Source organism: Psittacula echo (assembly GCF_963264785.1).
Source record: "Psittacula echo genome assembly, chromosome: 33".
In the NCBI taxonomy this organism is placed as follows: Eukaryota; Metazoa; Chordata; class Aves; order Psittaciformes; family Psittacidae; genus Psittacula; species Psittacula echo.
Genome location: NC_137768.1, coordinates 327,452 through 339,540, shown reverse-complemented (window position 1 = coordinate 339,540; position 12,089 = coordinate 327,452). Strand labels below are relative to the sequence as shown.

General features: G+C 55.5%; 2 protein-coding genes across 2 annotated transcripts in view; both read right to left on the bottom strand.

Annotated features, from left to right (window-relative positions):
* Nucleotides 1-1,336: 1,336 nt before the first annotated feature.
* PSENEN (presenilin enhancer, gamma-secretase subunit) lies at nt 1,337-9,078 on the bottom strand. Its single transcript, XM_080636457.1, has 6 exons — nt 9,033-9,078; nt 7,833-7,893; nt 6,934-7,038; nt 3,798-4,171; nt 2,042-2,420; nt 1,337-1,440 (listed from the first exon to the last, which is right to left on the bottom strand). Exons 2-4 carry the CDS (start codon nt 7,891-7,893, stop codon nt 4,032-4,034), a joined length of 306 nt encoding a protein of 101 aa, XP_080492583.1. The 5' UTR covers nt 9,033-9,078; the 3' UTR covers nt 1,337-1,440; nt 2,042-2,420; nt 3,798-4,031.
* Nucleotides 9,079-11,044: 1,966 nt separating this feature from the next.
* KMT2B (lysine methyltransferase 2B) overlaps nt 11,045-12,089 on the bottom strand; it is a gene marked incomplete at its 5' end in the record, with an annotated part of 46,716 nt that continues 45,671 nt past the window's right edge. The window contains 1 exon segment of the mRNA XM_080636437.1: nt 11,045-11,321. Within this exon segment, the coding sequence (XP_080492563.1) occupies nt 11,046-11,321 (276 nt within the window). The 3' untranslated portion in view covers nt 11,045.

Sequence of the window (12,089 nt, the reverse complement as noted above, 5' to 3'; positions counted from 1 at the left end):
ATAGCCAACCCATAATAGTCAACAGCCAACCCATAATAGTCAAGATCCAACCCATAATAGTCAAGATCCAACCCATAATAGTCAACATCTAACCCATAATAGTCAACAGCCAACCCATAATAGTCAAGATCCAGCCCATAATAGTCAATAGCCAACCCATAATAGTCAACAGCCAACCCATAATAGTCAATATCCAACCCATAATAGTCAAGATCCAGCCCATAATAGTCAATAGCCAACCCATAATAGTCAATAACCAACCCATAATAGTCAAGATCCAACCCATAATAGTCAACAGCCAACCCATAATAGTCAATATCCAGCCCATAATAATCAATATTCAACCCATTGATTCCTATTGCTCCCTATTGATCTCCATTGACCCCATTGATCCCCATTGACCCCATTGACCCCATTGATCCCCACTGACCCCATTGATCTCCATTGACCCCATTGACCCCATTGATCCCCACTGACCCCATTGATCCCCACTGACCCCATTGATCTCCATTGACCCCATTGACCCCATTGATCCCCACTGACCCCATTGATCTCCATTGACCCCATTGATCCCCACTGACTCCATTGATCCCCATTGACCCCATTGACCCCATTGATCCCCACTGACCCCATTGATCTCCATTGACCTCATTGATCCTCACTGACCCCTATTGATACCCATTGACCCCTATTGACCCCATTGATCCCTATTGACCCCATTGATCCCCATTGACCCCATTGATCCCTATTGACCCCATTGATCCCCATTGACCCCTATTGACCCCATTGATCCCCATTGACCCCATTGACCCCATTGACCCCTATTGATATCCATTGACCCCATTGATCCCTATTGACCCCATTGCCCCCCACTGCCCCCTATTGATCCCCATTGACCCCACTGCCCCCCATTGACCCCCACTGCCCCCCATTGACCCCTATTGATCCCCATTGAGCTCCATTGATCCCCATTGCCCCCATTGATCCCCATTGCCCCCATTGATCCCCACTGCCCCCATTGATCCCCATTGCCCCCACTGCCCCCCATTGACCCCTATTGATCCCCATTGAGCTCCATTGATCCCCATTGCCCCCATTGATCCCCACTGCCCCCATTGATCCCCATTGCCTCCACTGCCCCCCATTGACCCCTATTGATCCCCATTGAGCTCCATTGATCCCCATTGCCCCCATTGATCCCCACTGCCCCCATTGATCCCCATTGCCCCCACTGCCCCCCATTGACCCCTATTGATCCCCATTGAGCTCCATTGATCCCCATTGCCCCCATTGATCCCCATTGCCCCCACTGCCCGCTCTAGGCCCCCCCACGCCCCCCTACCTTGTAGCGGCTGTAGAGGTCCTCCAGGTCCTCGGGCTCAGGCACCAGGAAGGACAGCCCCGGGGGGGCCTGGGGGCGGCCAGGGCCGGCAGCTCCTCCTGGGGGGGGTGAGGGGCGGTTGGGGGTCAACCCAGGGGATTTGGGGCAGTTTGGGGGGGATTTGGGGCAGTTTGGGGGGATTTGGGGCAGTTTGGGGGGATTTGGGGCAGTTTGGGGGGGATTTGGGGCAGTTTGGGGGCGATTTGGGCAGTTTGGGGGCGATTTGGGGCAGTTTGGGGGGGATTTGGGGCAGTTTGGGGGGATTTGGGGCAGTTTGGGGGCGATTTGGGGCTGTTTCGGGGTGATTTTGGGGTGACTCGGGCCCGTTTTGGGCCGTTTCTCTCTCTTCTGGTCCCATTTCGGCTGTTTTGGGGTGATTTGGGCTGATTTTGGGCTGATTCGGGGCTGGTTTAGGGCGATTTGGGGCCGTTTCTGGCTGCTTTGGTGCCATTCGGGCTGGTTTTGGGCTAATTTGGTGCCATTTGGGCTGTTCTGGGCTGATTTGCGCCGATTTTGGGCTGATTTGTGCCGATTTTGGGCTGATTTGCGCCGATTTTGGGCTGATTTGCGCCGATTTTGGGCTGATTTGTGCCGATTTTGGGCTGATTTGTGCCGATTTTGGGCTGATTTGCGCCGATTCCGCGCCGTTCCGGGCCTCACCTGCGCTTTCTCGCTCAGCAGCCCCAGCTCCTCCATCGTGACGGCGCGCGGCGGACGCCGGAAGTGCCGCTCGCCCACTTCCGGCAAGGGAGGTGCCGAGCGGGAAGGCGGGAGACCCGGATGTGGCGCGGGGGGTGATGGGAGATGTAGTCCAACATGGCGCCCCAGCGGGGCTCTCTCGCCCCCCTTGGCCCCGCCCACCCCGCCGCGAGGCCACGCCCCCACCTCCCCCAGCCAATGAGCACAGAGTGGGCGGGGCCAAAGCGGCTTTAATGAACGCGCCGCGGGTCGCGGGGGTCGGAACGCACCAAACCCGCATTAAACAGAGGGGGGGATCGGCGTCGAGTCCTTTCTCTGACGTCACACGACGTCACCGCTCCTGTGGGGGGGACACACACACACAATCAGCACCCCCAAAACACAACGGGGGGGGGGGGTCCCCATTTCCCCCCCTCCCCCCTAGAGCCCATGGTACAGCCCAGGGACAGGGGTGCCCCCCCCCCCCCCCCCAGTGCCGTTATGGTACCTCCCGCCGCCATTTTGCGTCGACCCCCACCCCCCCGGCCGCCATTTTCTGCCCCCCTCCCCCGAATCTGAGGTAAATCCCCAGGTTTGGGGTAAAAAACCCGCTTTAACCCATTTTAACCCAGTTTGCCCCCGGTTTAACCCGCTTCTCCCTAGTTTTTTCCCAATTTTACCCCATTTTAACTCATTCCCCCCACTTTAAGCCTCATTTTAACCCATTTGCCCCCATGTTAACCCATTCCCCACCCATTTCCCCCGTTTTTCCCCCATTTTAACGTTTCTCCGACTTGAAGCCTCATTTTAACCCATTTCCTCCCATTTTCCCTCATTTTAACCCATTTCCACCCATTCCCCTCACTTTAAGCCTCATTTTACCACTTGCCCCCCATTTTAAGCCTCATTTTACCCCATTTCCCCTCATTTTAACCCATTTCCTCCCATTTTCCCCCCCTTTAACCCATTTCGTCCCATTTTCCCTCATTTCCCCTATTTTACCGCATCTCAAGCCCCATTTTAACCCATTTCCTCCCATTTTCCCTCCTTTTAACCCATTTTACCCCATTTCCCCCCTTTAACCCATTTCCTCCCATTTTCCCTCCATTCCCCTATTTCCCCCCATTTTAAGCCCCATTTTAACCCATTTCCTCCCATTTTCTCTCATTTCCGCCTATTTTACCCCATTTCCCCCCATTTTAACCCTCATTTTACCCCATTTCCCCTCATTTTAAGCCCCATTTTAACCCATTTCCCCCCTTTAACCCATTTCCTCCCATTTTCCCTCATTTCCCCCCATTTTACCCCATTTCCCCCCATTTTGCCCCTCATTTTACCCCATTTCCCTCATTTTAAGCCCCATTTTAATCCATTTCCCCCCTTTCACCCATTTCCTCCCATTTTCCCCATTTTAACCCTCATTTTACCCCATTTCCCCTCATTTTAAGCCCCATTTTAACCCATTTCCCCCCTTTAACCCATTTCCTCCCATTTTCCCTCATTTCCCCCCATTTTGCCCCTCATTTTACCCCATTTCCCCTCATTTTAAGCCCCATTTTAACCCATTCCCCCCTTTAACCCATTTCCCCCATTTTACCCCATTTCCCCCCATTTTAACCCTCATTTTACCCCATTTCCCCTCATTTTAAGCCCCATTTTAACCCATTTCCCCCCATTTTACCCCATTTCCTCCCATTTTACCCCATTCCCCCCTCATTTTACCCCATTCCCCCCTCACCTCCCCTCCGGCCCCATCCCACTGGGGGGGGGGGGTGTTCCCCCCGCTCCATCCGGACGATCCCAACTCCCTCCGAGGTAGGGGGGGGGTCGGTGCCGGGGCCTCGCTCTCCTCCGCGGCCGCTTCCACGTTCCGGTGGGGAGGGGGGGGTTGGTTCCCCCCCCCCCCCCCCCCCCCGCCACAAGCAATGGCGGATCCCGAGGGCGAGTCCATGTGATGGCGGCGCGGGGGGGTTCAGGGGGTGCCCAGGGGCAGGGTGAAGGCCAGGAAGTCGCCCCAGGCCCCCCACCGCGCGCGCTGCGTTTGGAACACCCCGACCCAGGCCCCCAGGCCCAGCCCCCAGAGGCCCAGCCCCAGAGCGGAGCGGCGAACGTCTGGGGGGTACGGGGGGACATAGGGGGACATAGGGGTATATAGGGGTACATACAGGGGTACATAGGGGTATATATAGGGGTACATACAGGGGTACATAGGGGTATATATAGGGGTATATATAGGGATATATATAGGGGTATATATAGGGGTATATAGGGGTATATAGGGGTATATATAGGGGTACATACAGGGGTACATAGGGGTATATATAGGGGTATATATAGGGGTATATATAGGGGTATATATAGGGTATATAGGGGTACATACAGGGGTATATAGGGGTATATATAGGGGTACATACAGGGGTACATAGGGGTATATATAGGGGTACATACAGGGGTACATAGGGGTATATATAGGGGTATAGATAGGGGTATATATAGGGGTATATATAGGGGTATATAGGGGTACATACAGGGGTATATAGGGGTATATATAGGGGTACATACAGGGGTACATAGGGGTATATATAGGGGTATATATAGGGGTATATATAGGGGTATATATAGGGGTATATAGGGGTACATACAGGGGTATATAGGGGTATATAGGGGTACATACAGGGGTATATAGGGGTATATATAGGGGTACATACAGGGGTACATAGGGGTATATAGGGGTACATACAGGGATACATAGGGGTATATATAGGGGTATATATAGGGGTACATATAGGGGTATATATAGGGGTATATATAGGGGTATATAGGGGTACATACAGGGGTATATAGGGGTATATAGGGGTACATACAGGGGTATATAGGGGTATATATAGGAGTACATATAGGGGTATATAGGGGTATATATAGGGGTATATATAAGGGTACATATAGGGGTATATATAGGGGTACATATAGGGGTATATATAGGGGTATATAGGAGTATATAGGGGTACATAGGGGTATATAGGGGTACATAGGGGTACATATAGGGGTATATATAGGGGTACATATAGGGGTATATATAGAAGTACATATAGGGGTATATATAGGGATACATATAGGGGTATATATAGGGGTATATAGGAGTTCATAGGGGTATATAGGGGTACATAGGGGTACATAGGGGTACATATAGGGGTATATAGGGGTATATATAGGGGTATATAGGGGTACATAGGGGTACATATAGGGGTATATAGGGGTACATATAGGGGTATATAGGGGTACATATAGGGGTATATCGGGGTACATAGGGGTATATAGGGGTATATTGGGGTACATAGGGGTATATAGGGGTACATATTGGGGTACATAGGGGTATATAGGGGTACATATCGGCGTACATAGGGGTATATAGGGGTACATATTGGGGTACATATTGGGGTACATATAGGGGTACATAGGGGTATATCGGGGTACATAGGGGTATATAGGGGTACATAGGGGTATATAGGGGTACATAGGGGTACATATAGGGGTATATAAAGGGGTACATAGAAGCACATATAGGAGTATATAGGGGTACATATACAAATATATAGTGGTATATATATAGGTATATATAGGAGTACATATAGGGAATATACAGGGGTATATAGGGGTGTATAGAGTATATACAGGCGTATATGGGCGTATAGGGAATACATGGGGCATATACACGGATATATGGGGATTATATAGGGGATATAGGGGTATATATAGAAGCATGTGTAGGGATCCATATGGAGTGATATGGAAGTATATAGGTATTTACAGTGGGTATAGGATTATATAGGGGTATATATAAGGGGTATAGAAATATATATATAGGAGGAGCACATACAGGAACATATATGAAGTGATATAGAGATATATAAGTGTATATATAGGGGTATATAAGAAGCACGTATGGGAGATACAGGAGGATACAGGGGGTATAGGAGGGATATAGGGGATATAAGGAGTGATATAGGGGTATAGAGGGAATATATACAGGGTATACGGGATGTATAGCAGTATAGAGTATATAAGTGGATGTAGGGGGAATATGGGGGGGTATAGATAACATATGAGGGATATATGGGCGATCCAGTTGTACATAGGGGAGATACAGGGGGATATAGGGAATATACACGGGTATAAAGGGGATATACAGTGGGGTATAGATAATATATAGGGGATATATGGGCAGTATAGGTACATATAGGTGAGATACGGGAACATATGGGGGTATATAGGTGATATACAGGCAGATATGGGGGGATATAGGGGGTGGAAGGGGGGGTATGGGGGGGGATAAGGGAGGAACAGGGGGGAGAAAAGGGGGGGACACCCCCATGTTAACAACTGAACCGTCCTGCCACCCCCTATAGACCCCTATAGAGACCCCATAGACCTCCTACAGAGCCCCATAGAGCCCCCACAGACCCTTATAGACACCCCATAGAACCACTATAGAAACCCAGACACCCCTATAGTCCCCCATAGCTCCCTATAGACGCCTCATAGACCCCTATAGATACCCCATAGCTCCCTATAGACACCTCATAGACCCCTATAGATACCCCATAGCTCCCTATAGACACCTCATAGACCCCTATAGATACCCCATAGCCCCCTATAGACCCCCCATAGCCCCCTATAGAACCCCCATGGACCCCTATAGACCCCCCATGGACCCCTACAGAACCCCCATAGCCCCCTATAGACCCCCCATGGACCCCTATAGACCCCCCATGGACTCCTATAAACACCCAGACACCCCCATAGAACCCCTATAGACCCCCATAGAACCCCTATAGCCCCCCTATAGACCCCCATAGCCCCCATAGGGCACTCACAGCGGCGGATGAGCGGCTGCTCCCCATAGGGGGGGGCCACGAAGGCCTCGCGGAAGAACCAGACCACGTTCACCAGCCACAGGAAGGGCAGCAGCGCAAAGCCCCCTATGGAACAGGGCCTATAGGGCTCTATAGGGGCTCTATGGGCATCTATAGGTGTATATAAGGGCTCTATGGGGGGGGCTATGGCAGGTTATGGGGGTCTATGGGGAAGAAAACCAGGTCTATCGGGGTCTATAGGGGCCTATGGGAGTCTATAGGGGATCTATAGGGGGTTATGGTGGGGGGAAAAGGGGGTCTATGGGGAGGAAAACGGGGCCTCTGGAGGTCTATAGGGGTCCATAGGGATCTATGGGGGCCTATAGGGGTCTGTGGGAGTCTATAAGGGGTTATGGGGGGAGGAAAGGGAGTCTATGGGGATCTATAGGGGATCTAGGGGGGCCTATAGGGGTCTGTGGGAGTCTATAAGGGGTTATGGGGGGGGGAAGGGAGTCTATGGGGATCTATAGGGGATCTAGGGGGGCCTATAGGGGTCTGTGGGAGTCTATAAGGGGTTATGGGGGGAGGAAAGGGAGTCTATGGGGATCTATAGGGGATCTATGGGGGCCTATAGGGGTCTGTGGGAGTCTATAAGGGGTTATGGGGGGGGGAAAGGGAGTCTATGGGGATCTATAGGGGATCTAGGGGGGCCTATAGGGGTCTGTGGGAGTCTATAAGGGGTTATGGGGGGGGGAAAGGGAGTCTATGGGGATCTATAGGGCTCCATAGGGATCTATGGGGGCCTATAGGGGTCTGTGGGAGTCTATAAGGGGTTATGGGGGGAGGAAAGGGAGTCTATGGGGATCTATAGGGGATCTAGGGGGGTCTACGGGGTGCCTATAGGGCGCCGTGGGGCTCACCCAGGTAGTACTTGCGGCACAGCTCCAACTTGTCCTCATTGGAGACGCGCTCCAGGTTCATCTGCGCCCCACAGCTCAGCTCTGCCCCACAAGTGACCCCCCCAGCCCCATAACCCCCCCTTGGGACCCACAACTGCCCCATAACCCCCCTTTGGACCCATAACTGCCCCATAACCCCCCCTTGGGACCCACAACTGCCCCATAACCCCCCTTTGGACCCATAACTGCCCCATAACCCCCCCTTTGGACCCATAACTGCCCCATAACCCCCCCTTTGGACCCATAACTGCCCCATAACCCCCCCTTGGGACCCACAACTGCCCCATAACCCCCCCTTTGGACCCATAACTGCCCCATAACCCCCCCTTGGGACCCATAACTGCCCCATAACCCCCCCTTTGGGCCCCACAACTGCCCCATAACCCCCCCTTTGGACCCATAACTGCCCCATAACCCCCCCTTGGGACCCATAACTGCCCCATAACCCCCCCTTGGGACCCACAACTGCCCCATAACCCCCCTTTGGACCCACAACTGCCCCATAACCCCCCCTTGAGACCCACAACTGCCCCATAACCCCCCTTTGGACCCATAACTGCCCCATAACCCCCCTTGGGACCCATAACTGCCCCATAACCCCCCCTTGGGACCCACAACTGCCCCATAACCCCCCTTTGGACCCACAACTGCCCCATAACCCCCCTTTGGACCCACAACTGCCCCATAACCCCCCCTTGAGACCCACAACTGCCCCATAACCCCCCTTTGGACCCATAACTGCCCCATAACCCCCCCTTTGGACCCACAACTGCCCCATAACCCCCCTTGGGACCCATAACTGCCCCATAACCCCCCTTTGGACCCACAACTGCCCCATAACCCCCCTTTGGGCCCCATAACTGCCCCATAACCCCCCTTTGGGACCCACAACTGCCCCATAACCCCCCTTGGGACCCATAACTGCCCCACAACCCCCCCTTTGGGCCCCACAACTGCCCCATAACCCCCCCTTTGGACCCATAACTGCCCCATAACCCCCCCTTTGGACCCATAACTGCCCCATAACCCCCCCTTGGGACCCACGACTGCCCCATAACCCCCCCTTTGGACCCATAACTGCCCCATAACCCCCCTTTGGACCCATAACTGCCCCATAACCCCCCCTTTGGGCCCCACAAGCGCCCGGGCCCGCTCCGTTACCTCCGCGTCGCCGCCAGCCCCGAGCAGCGCTTCCGCTTCCGGCCCCGCCCCTTCCCGCGCGCGTGCGCGGCGGCGGCCGCTCAGCCAATGGGAGCGCGGAAGGGGCGGAGCCAAACGGGGAAGCCCGGACGGGACTGGGCAGCGCGGGGGAACGGGGCGGAGCCGGAGGGGGCGTTGCCATAGAGACGGGGGCTTGGCCAATGGGGACGGGACTGTGGGGAAGGGGCGGAGGCAGCACGGACCGGCGGGGTTACCATAGAGACGGGGCAGCCAATGAGAGCGGGGAGGGGGGGGAGAGGGGCGGGGCGAGCGCGGGGGGGCGGGGCCACGGGAGAAAGGGGGCGGAGCCATGGAAGGGGCGTGGCCTCGTTTATTGTACAAAAAGCGCCCCAAACGGGCCCTTGGGCCCCACGTGGGGCTGCGGGTGCCCCATAGCACCCATGGGTGCTCCTCAGTGCACCCAAGGAGGGGTCCGTGCACGGTCCAGGTCCCGCCTCCCCATTGGCTGCAGGCATCTCCAGGGCTTCCATTGGCCCCAAATCCCGTCTCCCCATTGGCTGGGGGTTGGCGTCCATTGAGCGTTCCTTGCTCCCCATTGGCTGGGGGTTGGCGTTCATTGAGCGTTCCTTGCTCCCCATTGGCTGGGGGTTGGCGTCCATTGAGCGTTCCTTGCTCCCCATTGGCTGGGGGTTGGCGTCCATGGAGTGTTCCTGGCTCCCCATTGGCTGGAGGCAGCTGCAGGGCTTCAGGAGCGCCCCATAGCAGGTCCCCCATTGGCTGCAGGCACCTCAAGGGCTTCATGGCCACCTCCATATCTCCTCTCTACCACCTCCTATTGACCTCCAACCACCTCCCATCCCCAATAGACACCTCCAGGACCCCATAACTACCTCGAGAATCCATCTCCATCACTTGTAAGCATCTCAAGGGCTTCATGGCCACCTCCATATCTCCTCTCCACCACCTCCCATTGACCTCCAACCACCTCCCATCCCCTAGAGACACCTCCAGGGCCCCATAACTACCTCGAGAATCCATCTCCATCACTTCCCATTGGCTGTAGGCATCTCAAGGGCTTCATGGCCACCTCCATATCTCCTCTCTACCACCTCCTATTGACCTCCAACCACCTCCCATCCCCAATAGACACCTCCAGGACCCCATAACTACCTCGAGAATCCATCTCCATCACTTGTAAACATCTCAAGGGCTTCATGGCCACCTCCATATCTCCTCTCCACCACCTCCTATTGACCTCCAACCACCTCCCATCCCCAATAGACACCTCCAGGACCCCATAACTACCTCGAGAATCCATCTCCATCACTTGTAAGCATCTCAAGGGCTTCATGGCCACCTCCATATCTCCTCTTTAGGAGCTCCCCTTGACCTCCAACCACTTCTCATCCCCTAGAGACACCTCCAGGGCCCCATAACTACCTCGAGAATCCATCTCCATCACTTGTAAGCATCTCAAGGGCTTCATGGCCACCTCCATATCTCCTCTCTACCACCTCCCATTGACCTCCAACCACCTCCCATCCCCTAGAGACACCTCCAGGGCCCCATAACTACCTCGAGAATCCATCTCCATCACTTGTAAACATCTCAAGGGCTTCATGGCCACCTCCATATCTCCTCTCCACCACCTCCTATTGACCTCCAACCACCTCCCATCCCCAATAGACACCTCCAGGGCCCCATAACTACCTCGAGAATCCATCTCCATCACTTGTAAGCATCTCAAGGGCTTCATGGCCACCTCCATATCTCCTCTCTACCACCTCCCATTGACCTCCAACCACCTCCCATCCCCAATAGACACCTCCAGGGCCCCATAACTACCTCGAGAATCCATCTCCATCACTTGTAAGCATCTCAAGGGCTTCATGGCCACCTCCATATCTCCTCTCCACCACCTCCCATTGACCTCCAACCACCTCCCATCCCCAATAGACACCTCCAGGGCCCCATACCCCCACCCCCCCACCCCCCCCCCCCCCGCCCCGGGCCTCAGTTGAGGAAGCGGCGGCAGCGCTTGGCGCCGCAGTTGCAGGGCAGCTTGGCCGCCGGCTCCTCGATGGGGAACTTGTAGTCGTAGGTGAGCTCCTCGCCGCGCAGGATGCGGCGCAGGGCGAAGATCACGATGTGCTTGGCGCCCTCCACCTGGATCACCCGCGAGTAGCAGTTGGGCTCGCACGAGTGGTTGATGAAGCGCGCGGCGCTGCCGTGCATGGTGGCGTCCACCACCTCCGCCGCGTCCATGCGGAACATGTAGCACCCGATGCCCTGCGGCGGGGAAGCGGGCCCGGGGGCGGCACTTAGGGGGCTGGGCACGGGCTATGGGGTGGAGGAGATCCTAGGGGGCTGGGGATGGGCTATGGGGCTGGGGAGGGGAGCTATGGGGCTGGGGATGTGCTATGGGGCTGGGGATGTGCTATGGGGCTGGGGATGGGCTATGGGGCTGGGGACGTGCTATGGGGCTGGGGAGGGGAGCTATGGGGCTGGGGATGTGCTATGGGGCTGGGGAGGGGAGCTATGGGGCTGGGGATGTGCTATGGGGCTGGGGAGGGGAGCTATGGGGCTGGGGATGTGCTATGGGGCTGGGGAGGGGAGCTATGGGGCTGGGGATGGGCTATGGGGCTGGGGAGGGGAGCTATGGGACTGGGGACGTGCTATGGGGCTGGGGAGGGGAGCTATGGGGCTGGGGATGTGCTATGGGGTGGAGGAGATCCTAGGGGGCTGGGCACGGGCTATGGGGTGGAGGAGATCCTAGGGGGCTGGGGATGGGCTATGGGGTGGAGGAGATCCTAGGGGGCTGGGGATGGGCTATGGGGCTGGGGAGGGGAGCTATGGGGCTGGGGACGTGCTATGGGGCTGGGGACGTGCTATGGGGTGGAGGAGATCCTAGGGGGCTGGGGACGTGCTATGGGGCTGGGTAGGGGAGCTATGGGGCTGGGGACGTGCTATGGGGTGGAGGAGATCCTAGGGGGCTGGGGACGTGCTATGTGGTTGAGGATACCCTATGGGGCTGGAGAGGTCACAATGGTTTTAGTG